General features: G+C 35.3%; 1 protein-coding gene across 3 annotated transcripts in view; it reads right to left on the reverse strand.

Moving 5' to 3' along the window:
- RNF180 (ring finger protein 180) overlaps nucleotides 1-13,215 on the reverse strand; it is a 219,807-nt gene that overhangs the window by 164,942 nt on the left and 41,650 nt on the right. For 2 of the 3 annotated variants that reach the window (XM_043979930.1, XM_043979404.1), the window contains exon 1: nucleotides 665-804. Coding sequence is in view for 1 of the 3 variants with exons in the window: in XM_043978732.1 (XP_043834667.1) it covers nucleotides 5,345-5,476 (132 nt within the window). In the remaining 2 variants the exon portion in view is untranslated. Of the gene's footprint in view, nucleotides 1-664; nucleotides 805-5,344; nucleotides 5,477-13,215 lie in introns of those variants that run through there. The other variant, XM_043978732.1, reaches the window with a different exon arrangement.

Consider the following 13,215-nt stretch of genomic DNA (forward strand, 5'->3'; position numbering starts at 1 on the left):
AAGGAGGAAAAGAGATGTTCAAATAGATGATCCCTGAATTGACCTTTTGTAAGTTTTAGAACATAATATTAAACCAAAACTCAGTGAAAGCATATATTCAAGATCTTGAAATAATAGGGCTAGGTAGTTTAATTTCTGAAGATCTAAAACTTCAAAGCAGAAGTGGTAAAATTATGAAAAAAATAGCTAAAGTGCCTAACAGGATATATTTCTCAAATATGTGATATTTGAGGAAGCTTTTGACAGATATTGAATCATAGTTTATGATTGACATGCCTAAAAATGTACGGTGTTATGCTATTGGTAAATGAGAGGATAACATTTTGGGAGTGGGCTTCTTGTCCTCCTATTGGTAACATTAACCATAAACTTTCCAAGAACCATTTGTCTAAATGTATAGCTGTTAACTTTTCCCAAAAGATAGTCCTCTTTAGATCAAAAGAACCAGATGGTACTACCTGTTCTACATATAGTAAAAATGAAGTAAAAGGTAAAAATATATAGCATTAAAATTTTCATGAAGTAAAATGTTTTACTGAAGACTAAGCAAGGCTTACATCTATTTTTAAAACTTTGAAGCATATAGCCTCTACACTCAACTGACTTGGTGTTCAGATACAATTCGTGTAGCTGATACCAGATGTTTTTGAAGGACATTTTATACCTGAGAAGGGAGAGGAGACAAGCCAGTCAGTCAGTCATAGCAGAATTCCAGTTGCAAACTGGCAGCAAGCAATTAGCAAGCAAAGAGCCTCGGACTCTCTTTTTCCAACTCTTTCCTCAGGTCAAAGGGATCTGAATTTTATACCTGGGAATTGGGATGAGACAAGCCATAATCAGTCATGACACAAATCCAGTTGCAATCTGGCTTTTAGGAAACCAACATGCACATGGCAGATAGCTCAGGACCCTTTCTCTCAGGCTCATGCACTTTATTTACACATTACATTTGATAATACATAGGGCAATAGTTAACTGAAAACTAAAATAAATAGCCATGGTTGACATTATTCATCGTGAATATCATATTCCGTACCCCTGCTAGCTTGCTGGCTCCAAGAGGGCAGAGATCACTTATTAAAATTTTTAGGCTTTTCTAGCACAGTGGCCTATATTTACTGGGCATTCAATAAATGATGATGAATTGAGATAAAATATTGATTTCTGTATTTTATCAGTTTTTCCAAAAATTCTGGATACTCTAATCTATACAGTTTGATATAATGGCTACATTACTTAGGTAAAAGAAAAGGGCTGCCACACAGTTAGAAATGGCATGGACGGTCTAGATACAATTTCTGTTCAGTGTCCAGGAGTACATTTACAAATGTAGTTTCTATTTTTATCACCTTGGGTAAATAGGTAGCAGTGGCTGTTTGGTAAGTCACACCTGTTACTCCCCATCCAACTTCATGCTTTATTTTAAATCAGCTACTTGAACTAGAAAGAAAGACTAGAGAACCCTCTCCCATTTGTACCTATGTATCACACTCTAGACAATGGGTTCACAAGATTCCACCTTCAAATGGTAGAAAAGAATTCTATGTAATTTAATTCAGAATAAATGCATTTTATATGTTCTTTGTTACTTTGAGTTTTTTTAAACTTCAATTGTGCCTTGAATACTATTACAATTTTAAATCAATTACGATGTAAAACATTCCCATTTTCATAATTTTCAACACATCCCAATAAACTAATTTAAAACGGAGTCCTTTAATTTCATATCTTTACATCCTCTTTACTTCTTTATTAGCTACTCCTATCATCAATTTTCTAGGTTAAGAAATTTGCTAACTGCATTTTAGAGAAAATTACAGATAGACATTCACAGTTTAGCTTTTTACTCATTGCTTAACAGGCAAATGTTAATAAATCACAAATTAGATAATGTGAAATAATAAATGACTTCTGCGATTACTTGTACTGAAGAACTGGTGAAATGTGTATGTTGATAGCAGAAAATGGAAAAGAATATCCCAGACACCAACCAAGCAGGTAGTATCTGATATTTATACACTATTTCAGTCATAGGCCTTGGTATAACTTTTCCTTTTCCCAACAACAGTAAAGGTAGTTTAGGTTCACAGATGAGGAAGCTAAGACTCACTCAAGTGTAAGTGCATTACCCAAGGGTCACAAAGCTCTTACATGTCAGAAGCACACTTGAAATCAGGACTTCTACTCTTTCCACTATGCCGGGTGGCTTCTCTGCTTAGATTGAGATCTCTGACACCATTTTATTTTTCTCTAAAAGCCAGTATTCTTAGTAACTTTACCCTATGCAAACCTAATTCCATTATAATAAAGTTCATTAATGTACTATTAATCTATTTCGAATTTGAGGAATATTGTATAGATTTAGTCTAACTTTAAAAAATTTCTTAGCGGGGGCAGCTAGGTGGCACAGTGGATAGAGTACTGGCCCTGGATTCAGGAGGACCTGAGTTCAAATCCAGCCTCACACACTTAACACTTACTAGCTATATGACCCTGGGCAAGTCACTTAACCCCAATTGCCTCAACAAAAAAAAAAAAAAAAGAAAAAATTCTTAGCAACAGTACTTTAAGGAACTAAAGTTGTACACTAATAAAAAGACATATTTTATTATTAAATTCAAAATTCTTTCTTGTTATATTTACAAGATGTATACATAGGAACACATAAATAAAGTATAACATAAAAATAAAGTTTTATGTTTCCTTTCCAAAGAATTAATGTAGGGCCCCACATTAATAGATGAAACAATAATTATGCATTAGAACCAAAATAAGTTACAATCAATAAAATTAACCAGCAAATATTTGTTGAATATCCATTATAGAGAAGACCCTGTGGGGGTTATAAATTAGCAAAAGACATAGTCCTTATGTAGATCTGTGAACAACTCCACATTCAGGAGGATTTTTGCCAAAGTTTTTCTCTATGAGGCTTTACACATTTGAATCACATTTTCTCTATGAGGCTTTACACATTTGAATTTTCCCTGGAAGAATATTTTAATACTTTTTTTTTTTGCAGTTCTGCTCTATCTCCCTTTACCAATGAAGAAACATTATTACTTCAGAGTAATTTAACTTCCTTGGCCTTTTAGAAATGGTAAACTTTAAAGGATGAACTAATAATAAAGGATTATTAGTCTGCTGTGCTTTAAGAGATTATAATGAAACCACAAAAGCATAATAGAAAACTGGCATAATCTTCTTTTTAAATTAAAACAGTAGGCTAATATACCTATAAGTAATGACTATTTTATCTGCACATTGAAAGTATAAATATAGATTTTACTCTAAATAGTAAAAATACAAATTCTACTTCCATTGCAATGAAAAAGAAGATTACTTATAGCAACTGACATACACTGGAAGACAGGGGAAAGAAAAAGAGTTGGTTTGTGTAGGACTTTGTTTCTTTTTTCCTGGAAACTGAGGTAAGGAAAACCGGTAAAGACAGTAAGAAGCCTTAATTAATGGGACACTGTCGACTACTTTCATGCATGTTTTCACAGAAAAATATGTCTTGCACAAAGTAAACGTGGAAACTAGTTTTATTTTTAGGAATAGGTACTATAACTATGCTTTCATTAGTATAAGGAATTACTAGATGAAAAATTACTACTACCAATTCAAGTCAGTACTTTTTCTACAGCTTCAAGATTTAGAGCAGGAGTACTTGAACTTTTTAGTCTTGTGGACCCTCTTAGTAGTCTGATGAAATCTGAAGACCTCTTCTCAAAATGTTTGCTGCCATTCACAATTGAATTAAATGCTAAATTCTTTAGATATTAGTGAAACCAGACATGTAAAATTATTCTCATCCAAGTTCACAGATGTCTTAAAATCTCTCCATGGTCCCCTTTCTAAGGGACCCTAAATCAAGAATCCTTATTTTGGATAGTTCCTTGGAGAATTGAGAGTTTAACAACTTACCCAGGGTCACAAAGTCAGTATGGTTTTGGAGGTAGAACTCAAGCCTGGGTCTTACTGATACCCAAGTAAAGTATTCTTTTACTTCAGAAAATATTACTATTATGGAAGGGTTCTAGGTGCTACAAAGGCATGTCATGCTTATATATAGTTATGAAATTTACATAAAAATAAAATATAGAAGAAATATGGTACAATGCATAGATATAAAATCAGGAATGACAAAATTAACAGGAATCAGATTTCAGAGTCCTAGCTCCACACCAAAATATCTCAAATACTACATTTACTTTCAAAAATTAAAATTAAAACTTCCCCTACAAACTAAATTCCTATTTTTTTAAAAGCAAAACATATCATTTTTAATATTTATGCAGCTTTTTGGTTTATGGCTAATTGTGAAACAGCATCATTGATGATGTCAGGAGGATTGTGACAAGAAGAGAGAAGTAAACTATATTGATCAGGCAGCAGAGGGAGCTAATGCATTACCTTTTAGTTTGCTATTATTCCTCTTCTCTGGCTCTTTCCTTTAAGAGTCCAAGGGATTTTAAGTTGATTTACATGAAGACATTTAATTTTAAAATAAATTTTATGAATTTTGAAGTTTTCTCATAAAATTATTCTTCCCAAGATATTTATAACGTGTTCCAATTTGAAGCATAAAAAGTTGAAAAAAATGCTTAACATTTTCAATTACATGATTAGAAAACATGTTCAACATCATTTGATTTTCCCAGTGCTCCCAACAATGATCCCTGGACTAGTTTCTTATAAAACTAATTAAACTTTTTTCATATTATAGTTATTCTTCATATTCATAATATTGCAGAATGTTACAGCTTTCAAAAGGAGCCTAGAGATGCCGCAGCTTCATTTTATACATTTGGGAAAACTGAAGAAGCCCAGAGTAGAGATGACTTGTTCAAGGTCACATAGCAAGTTAATAGAGCTAAAGCTGGAATCCAGGTCAGGAGACCTGACTCCATATTTAATACTTTTCCCATTATATCAGGCTAAAATATAAAGAATTTTGGGGAGATAATGCTATTATCTAAAACTGAATAACTGTGTAACAAATTTGATTTTGTCCTTTCACAAAAGGATACAAAGCTTTACAATGCTGTAATCATTCGTTCATGGTGGCTTATCCACAATTGAAAGAGCAATTTGTTCATGAAGCAAAATCCCTACTTTTTGAACCTTTAGAATACTACACACACAAAATTTGTAAAGGCACATCACATTTTCACAACTATAGGTATTAATGAATATAATCACTGGAAAAAAGGAGTACCCTCAGAAACTTTCAATGGTCAAGATAAAAACCTGCTTAGTCCTTACCTGCTCTGAAAGCCAAAATTCTCTAAAGAAGTTCTTAGTGAATACTTTGAAAAGTAGAATAGGTCACACTTACCTCTGACAACTGATTTCCAACACAGTTTGTGAAACAATCGGAATTTGCTATACATTTTCTACACTTCCAACAACGAAGAATAGCTACTTCTTCTTGGCTATACATTTTAATTCCCATTTCAAGTCTTTCCATCTGTAGGAAACATTAATGTATTTTTTATTAGGAAGGTATCAGGATGACTAAACTTGTTTTGTTAAGTTCTAAATACTGTGCCAGTTATATTTAAGGACTAACCATTCTATATGACAATGGTGGTAATGCACGTCATTTTTTTCCTGTCAACTAATTTTCGTTTTGTAGAATGCTGTAATGTTAGCAATAATTACCTGTTAATTTTGTTCCATACCACCTCCCCTGCTAATGGCTGCAAAAAGCAATTACTGAGAGGTCATTAAAAATTATTGTAGTGGTTTAAAAATAACTATTATAAAAGGCTATCAGTGTCCTTCATTAAGTTGGGGTGTTGTATAAGCTGTGCAGCAATTTAAGATTATGATTTAACAGCTTATCTTTTGTTTTTATCATGTATTCGTAATTGCTGTAAGAATCAGAAAAGCTTACTTTATGACCATATGCAATAATTTTCATCTTATAAATTGTTCTCATGAGAATACCATAGCATGTGTAGTAAAAATTAGAAGACTCAGGAAATATTTTCACAATATTCATTAGCCTATAACTCAGATAAGCTAATAATTCTAAAGTACTTAGCACAGTGCCTAGCATATGGCAAGAGCTATATAAATGTAGCTATTATTATTATTGTAACATTCAAATGTAGGCTTTCATATCAAAATTTTACTTTAAGCTAACTTAGAACATTATTTTATAGAAATACAAGGAATTTACTTTTTTAAAAGTCTTACTGTACTTAGTAATCTACCTGAGCACTATTTTTCTTTAAGAAAAGCATTTTTAATCTTCACTTAAATCTCACCTATTAAACAGTTAAAGTGCTTTCTCAGCTAAAAAATTTATCTCAAATTATAAGTTTAAAAAAACCACCTATATACCATTTAATGGAATCTAAGTATCCTTGAAAAGACAGCAGAAAAGTTAAATCTGGAAGAGCAATCTTATTTTCCAATTCACATCTTAGGAAAAAACAAAACAAAACAACACCTGACAGCTTTCATACCAGAATGAGGGCAAAATGAGGCTGGAGGGTGGGGAAGGAAGAGCCTAAGTAGAAAACTTTTGGTAAATAAAGCATATGCTAATGTACACAAGAAGTGTTTCTGGCTAGGTGGTGTTAAAATCTTCACCTAATCCTTAATTTCCCTCCTCCCCCCATTTACAAAAAAACAAAACACAATTTCTTGGGCTGTTAACCCCCTTCTTCATGTTATCAATCTCATTAGAAATCCTCAAAAAAAACAAAAAAAACCTTCCCAACACCTGATGTTCTCTATTTTCCCTCACAATTTCTTTAGCTCAATTTTTTTTTCTTCTTTGAAGGAGCCATCAAGTTACCAGAAGTTTCTCTCAATAGAAAGTGCCTGGTTATAACAAAGGGTTAAAATGAAGATCAACCACCTACTCACCACTAGGGTGAGAAAAGATCATTTTGTTAGACTCCTGATTCTAACTCATCTCTATCTTGGGAAAGAGTTGCAGAAATATTAGGTATCCAAATGTATTTCCAAATCTCTGCAGAGATTCTAATAGTGAACTGGAGCTCCAAGAGTTGCCTATTCCTAATCCTTTACTAAAGATGCTTTATTTCTTTTTTCTTTCTTTTTTTTTAGGGATCGGTGGAGTGGGACAATGAGGGTTAAGTGACTTGCCCAGGGTCACACAGCTAGTAAGTGTCAAGTGTCTGAGCCCAGGTTTGAACTCAGGTCCTCCTGAATCCAGGGCTGGTGCGCTGTCCACTGTGCCACCTAGCTGCCCCAATGCTTTATTTATAAACCTAAACTTGAGAACAGAAGATAAAAGTAGGGACATCAGGATGAGGAATGGAATAAGCATGTTTCAAGCATCTACAAGCCACTAATGTGTTAAGTACTTCTAAATATTAAACCCTCACTTGATCCTTCTATTCTTGCTAACTATGGTAATGTATCTCTCCTGTGTTTTATGGCTAAACTTCTTGAAAAAGCTGTCTACCATGGTGGCTGCTACTTTCCTCACTTTCTTTTTAACCTCTTATGGTCTGGGTTCTGACCTTTTCATTCCACCAAAACTGCTTACTAACGACCTCTCAGTTGTCAAATCCAATGGTCTTTTCTCAATCTTCATTCTCTTTGACCACTCTGCAGCCTTTGATACTGTGGATCAGTCTCTCCTCCTTGATACTCTCCTCTCTCTCGGGTTCAGGGCATGACTCTACTGGTTTTCCTCCTACATATCTGACCACTCCTTTTCTGTCTCCTTTGCTGAATCTTCTTCTAGATTACAACCTCCAGCAATAGGTGTCCCTCAAGATTCTGTCCTCCTCTTATCCCACTATACCACTTGGTGCTTTCATCAGCTCCCATGTATTTAATTACAATTTCTATGCTGATGATTCTCATCAAATCTACTTGACCTGTCACAATCTCTCTGCTGACCTCCAATTTCATATCTCCAACTGACTTTTAAACATCTCTAACTGGATGTTCAGTAGTAGTTCATTTTAAACTCACTATGTCCAAAATGTAACTCACTTTCTTTCTCCCTAAGTTTTACCCCACTCTTACCATCGTTCTCAGGCTTGAAATCTGTGGATTCTTCACTTGCTCTCACTCCCTATATCCAAGTTGTTGCCAAGGCCTGTTGATTTCACCTTGGCAACATGCCTTCTTCTCTCCTCTGATAACCTAGTACAGGCCCTCATCACCCTAACTGCATTCCTGCAATAGCCTGCTGGTGAGTCTGCCTGCCTTAAGTTTCTCTCCACTCAACCTATTCTCCACTCGGCCCATAAAGTGATTTCCTAAAGTAGGGGCCTAATCATGTCATTCACACAGCCCCCCCCCCCACTGCCAACTCAATAAATTCCAGTGGCTTTCTATTTCTTCTAGCATCAAACGTAAAATTTCCTTTTTGGCATCCAAAGCCCTTCATAACCTGGCTCCATCCAACCTTTCCAGACTTTTTACTTCACTCCCTAACACATATTTTTCATTATAGTAACACTGGCTTCCTGGCTGTTGAATGAACAAGACACTTCATCTCTTGGCTTCAGGCATTCTCTCTCACTGTCCCCCATGTCTAGAACACTTCTTTTCTGTTCTGACTATTGACCTCCCTGGCTTCCTTTAAGTTCCAACTAAAATCTCATCTTTTCCTGTAAGCCTTTTCTAATCCCTTTTAATTCTAGTGCCTTCACTGTGCCAATTATTTTCTATTTATCATATATAATATATATATTATTTATATATTTATCATATTTGTACATATATCGCCTTGTAAATATTTATTTGCATCTTGTATCCTCCATTAGATTGTAAGCTCTCTGAGAGGAGGGGCTTTTTGCCTCTTTGTATATCACCAATGTTTGGCATGGTATCTGGCACATAGTAGGTGCTTAATAAACATTACTTGATTATCTCATTTGAACCTCACAAACTTTATTGTCCCTATTTCACAGTTCAAGAAACTTAGGGAAACAGAGGTTTAGTGACTTGCCCAGGTTCACACAGCTAGTAAGTATCTGGGGCTGGATTTAAACTCAGCCCTTCCTAATTCTGGGTCTAGCCCTCTATTCAATGGGCCACCTAGCCACATCTACACAAAAAAGTATGTACTACTTTTCAATCCCTTTCTTGATGTTGTTTCTTTTCTCCAGAAATATATCCTGGTCATAAAGTTCTTAAACCTCAATGTAGCATTTCAATCTTAAAAATCATTTTGAGATTATAAAAATTGGATTGGGAGAATATTTTCTTCATGCCAATAAGGTTCTGTCACTATTTATTAGTGATAATTCTAAAGAATAATTGGGCAGCTAGGTGGCACAGTGGACAGAGCACTGGCCCTGAAGTTGGAAGGACGTGAGTTCAAATCTCACCTCAGACACTGCTAGCTGTGTGGCCCTCGGCAAGTCACTTAACCCCAACTGCCTTAAACATCCACAGGGCCATCTATATATGTATATCTTGCTACTGAACCCAGATGGCTCTAGAAGAGAGAATTAGGTTGGTGACCTTGCACAGCTCTCCCTCACTTAATAATCCAATTCACTGCAAGTTATGACATTACCCCAATATAATGGTCCTCTTCAAGAATGAAGGGCAAACAAAGGGCTATAAAGCTGTGCATGCCCTGTGACCCAGTGGTACCACTGCTAGGTCTATATCCCAAAGAGACCACAGAACAGGGAAAAGGACCCACATGTACAAAAATATTTATAGCTGCTCTTTTTGTGGTGTCAAGGAATTGGAAATTGAGGGGCTGCCCATCAACTGGAGAATGGCTGAATAAGTTGTGGTATATTAATGTAATGGAATTCTATTGTGCTATAAGAAATGATGAGCAGATGGATTTCAGAGAAACCTGGAAGGATTTGCATGAACTGATGATGAGTGAGATGAGCAGAATCAGAACATTGTACACAGTATCATCAACATTATGTGTTGATCAACTGTGATAGACTAGATTCTTCTCAGCAATCCAATGGTACAAGAAAGTTCCAAAGGACTCATGATGGAAAAGGCTCTCCAAATCCAGAAAATAAAAGAACTGTGGAATATGGATGCTGATTGAACCATACTATTTCTTTTGTTTTGGGTGCTGTTGTTTTTCTTTTTTGAGGTTTTTCCTTTTTGCTCTGATTCTTCTCTTATGACTAATGCAGAAATATGTTTAATGTTATTGTACATATATTACCTATATCAGATTACCTGTTGTCTTGGGGAGGGTGGGGAGGGAGAGGAGTGACGGAGAAAACTTTGAAATTGGAAACTATCTCTACATGTTACTGGAAAATAATAAAATACTTTTATTTTAAAAAAAAATGAAGGGCAAAACCAACCAAACAAACAAACAAAAAATCTCATTTAGGGCAACTGGGTAGTGCAGTGGATAAAGCACTGGCCCTGGATTCAGGAGGACTTGAGTTCAAATCTGACCTCAGACACTTGATACTTACTAGCTGTGTGACCCTGGGCAAGTCACTTAACCCTCATTGCCCCTCAAAAAAAAAGAATGAGGGACAAAAAATAAAGACTAATGAGGATGACTTGGCAATTGTGACTATGGCCCAACTTCTAATTTATTTCTCCTCATCCATATTTCATAAAATATTATCATAAAAAGAAAAATGAATCTATACTACTTCTATATATTACTGACCTACTTGTGAGGAAAACTTTACAAATATTATCCAAAATGTATTTGCCAGTACTCAAGTTAAAGCATTCAGGTGCTGTCTGTGGTCCTGAATCCAGGCAATAGAACCAGTGTCCAAGATCTAAAAATCCCACATAAGTGATTGTCTTCTCAGGTAAATTTTGGAAGATCTACAGCTCTTATGAAGCTGAAAATAATTGCACATATCTATGAAGGGAATTAAAAATGTGCTGGTCATATCAGCATTGTTGGTAAAGTTTTCTCAGAATTGTCATCTGGACAATAATACTAAACAAACTTTATAAAATTACATTTTCAGAAAATTCTAGACCTCTCCATAAAGTGATGAATCCCCCTCTTCCTTGAAATGTGAGGGTACATGTTCTCTTTTGTAGGGCTCTGAGAATTTTGTATGTTCATGAGGAATGAATTTTTCTTTTGTGGCCCCACTTTTCTATATTTGAGCCAGGTCAAGGGAATCCAGAAATGCCAGCTCATGAATAATAGTATAGAATTAAGTATAGTACAAAAACAAAAATAAGGACAGTTGCTCTAGATAGTATCATAGGATCCAGGTTCACATCCTGCCTCTAATGTTTATATCTGTGTGATCTCTGTAAAATGACAATTTTCCTGGACCTTGGCTTCTTCATGTAAAATAAGGGGGTTGGAACAGTCAGCCTCTGAGGTCCCTTCCAGCTGTAGATTTAATACTCTATGATCTGTATACCCTGTGACCTTCATGCTTCTGAAGATTCTCTTCCATTTTCACAAGAAGAGGGTGGCATTTGAAAATGTTGCAAAACATGTCTTTTTTTTTTCTTTTTTAAGTGAGGCAATTGGGGTTAAGTGACTTGCCCAGGGTCACACAGCTAGTAAGTGTTAAGTGTCTAAGGCCAGATTTGAACTCAGGTACTCCTGACTTCAAGGCCGGTGCTCTATCCACTGAGCCACCTAGCTGCCCCCCGCAAAACATGTCTTAATCAACTCTGATTAATTCAATGACCAAATGACAGGCTCAAGATGCTGAAGGAGACATATACTTTTGGACATGGCTAGACAAGGAATTTGTTTGCCTGAGTATACTTATTTGCTACAAGGGTTTTTGTTTTCTTTTTCTTTTTCCAATAGGAGAAGGGAGAGGGACAAAAAAGTAAATGCAAAAAAAAACGGCAAATTGAAAAATAAGATAAATGTAAAAAATATTAATTCAGATCTTTACATAAACAAGGACACTGCATGAAAGGGAAGAACATAAAAAAATTAAATGAGAAACTCCAGTAAGAACCCTCCCTGAGATGAGCTTTAAAACAAGCTTTACTGCTTGGCAAAGTAAAACTTTAGGGAAATGGGTAGGAAAAGTTATTATCAACTGATCTGATAAGGAAAATCTTAGACTGTGAATGAATTTCAATTCTATTTTGAAGGAATGTAAAGGAAAATATAGAATATATGCAACCAAGTTAATAATTGAAGAGAGATTTCATAATTTTATGTATTTCTCTGAAAAGTATAAATATTGATGTGATATAACATATTATGATACAATAATACAACAAGAATAAATTATATTTTAGAGGTAAATTGACTAAGAGGTCTTATATTTTTCTTCTTTTAAATTTATCTCAGGAAGAGCTCTCTAAAGGTATCTTAGTCATTATTTATAACTTAAATAACTATCAGGTTTAAAAACACACAGCCCACTCAGAGAAAACAGGACATATGAGCGTGCCATTTAGGTGTTAAACAGAATAAACACTTGAACCAAGAGAAGAGCAAAAATGCCATCTAGTGGTAAAACAATAATAAGAAAGACATGATTTTATGGTATAACTTGTCCTTGGACCTTGGTCAAATGTATGAAAATGTGATTGATATGACAACAAATTTCAGAAAAATATATTGCATATGTTTAGAATGAGTTCCCAAACTTGGTATCATCCTCACTTCCTCACTCACAGCTCTACCTGTCTCTGTACTCTCACAGCCACCTCTGTTCTCTACTCACAAATCTACCATCCTGGTTCAGGCTCCCTCTGAGACCACTGCAATAGCCTCCTATTTGATCTCTCTACTGTTCTCCACTCCAATTCCTCTTCCACACTGATACCAAAGTGATTTCCCTAACATACAGGTATGATGATGCAATCCCTGTCCTCAATAAATTCCAGTGGATCCCTACTATCTCTAGGACCAAGTATTACATGCTGTTTTTCATATTTAAAACACTTTACAATTTGGCCCCTTCCTACATTTTGACAAATCACTTTAACACAGTTACTGATTATGGCACAGCTATATAAGACCACATACTGTTTCTCATACATAATACTCCATCTCCTATTGCCATGCCTCAGTATTATCTCATGCCTGGGCAGCTAGATGGCACAGTGGATAAAGTGCCATGCCTGAAGTCAGGAAGATAGATCTTCCTGAGTTCAAATCTGGCCTCAGACACTTTCTAGCTGTGTGACCCTGGGCAAGTCACTTAGCCCTGTTTGTTTCAGTTCCTCAACTGTAAAATGAGCTGAAGAAGGAAATAGCACAGCACTCTAGTATCTGCCAAGAAAACTCCAAATGGGGTCATGTAGAGTTGG

The sequence above is a fragment of the Dromiciops gliroides genome, chromosome 1 (genome assembly GCF_019393635.1).
Source record: "Dromiciops gliroides isolate mDroGli1 chromosome 1, mDroGli1.pri, whole genome shotgun sequence".
In the NCBI taxonomy this organism is placed as follows: domain Eukaryota; kingdom Metazoa; phylum Chordata; class Mammalia; order Microbiotheria; family Microbiotheriidae; genus Dromiciops; species Dromiciops gliroides.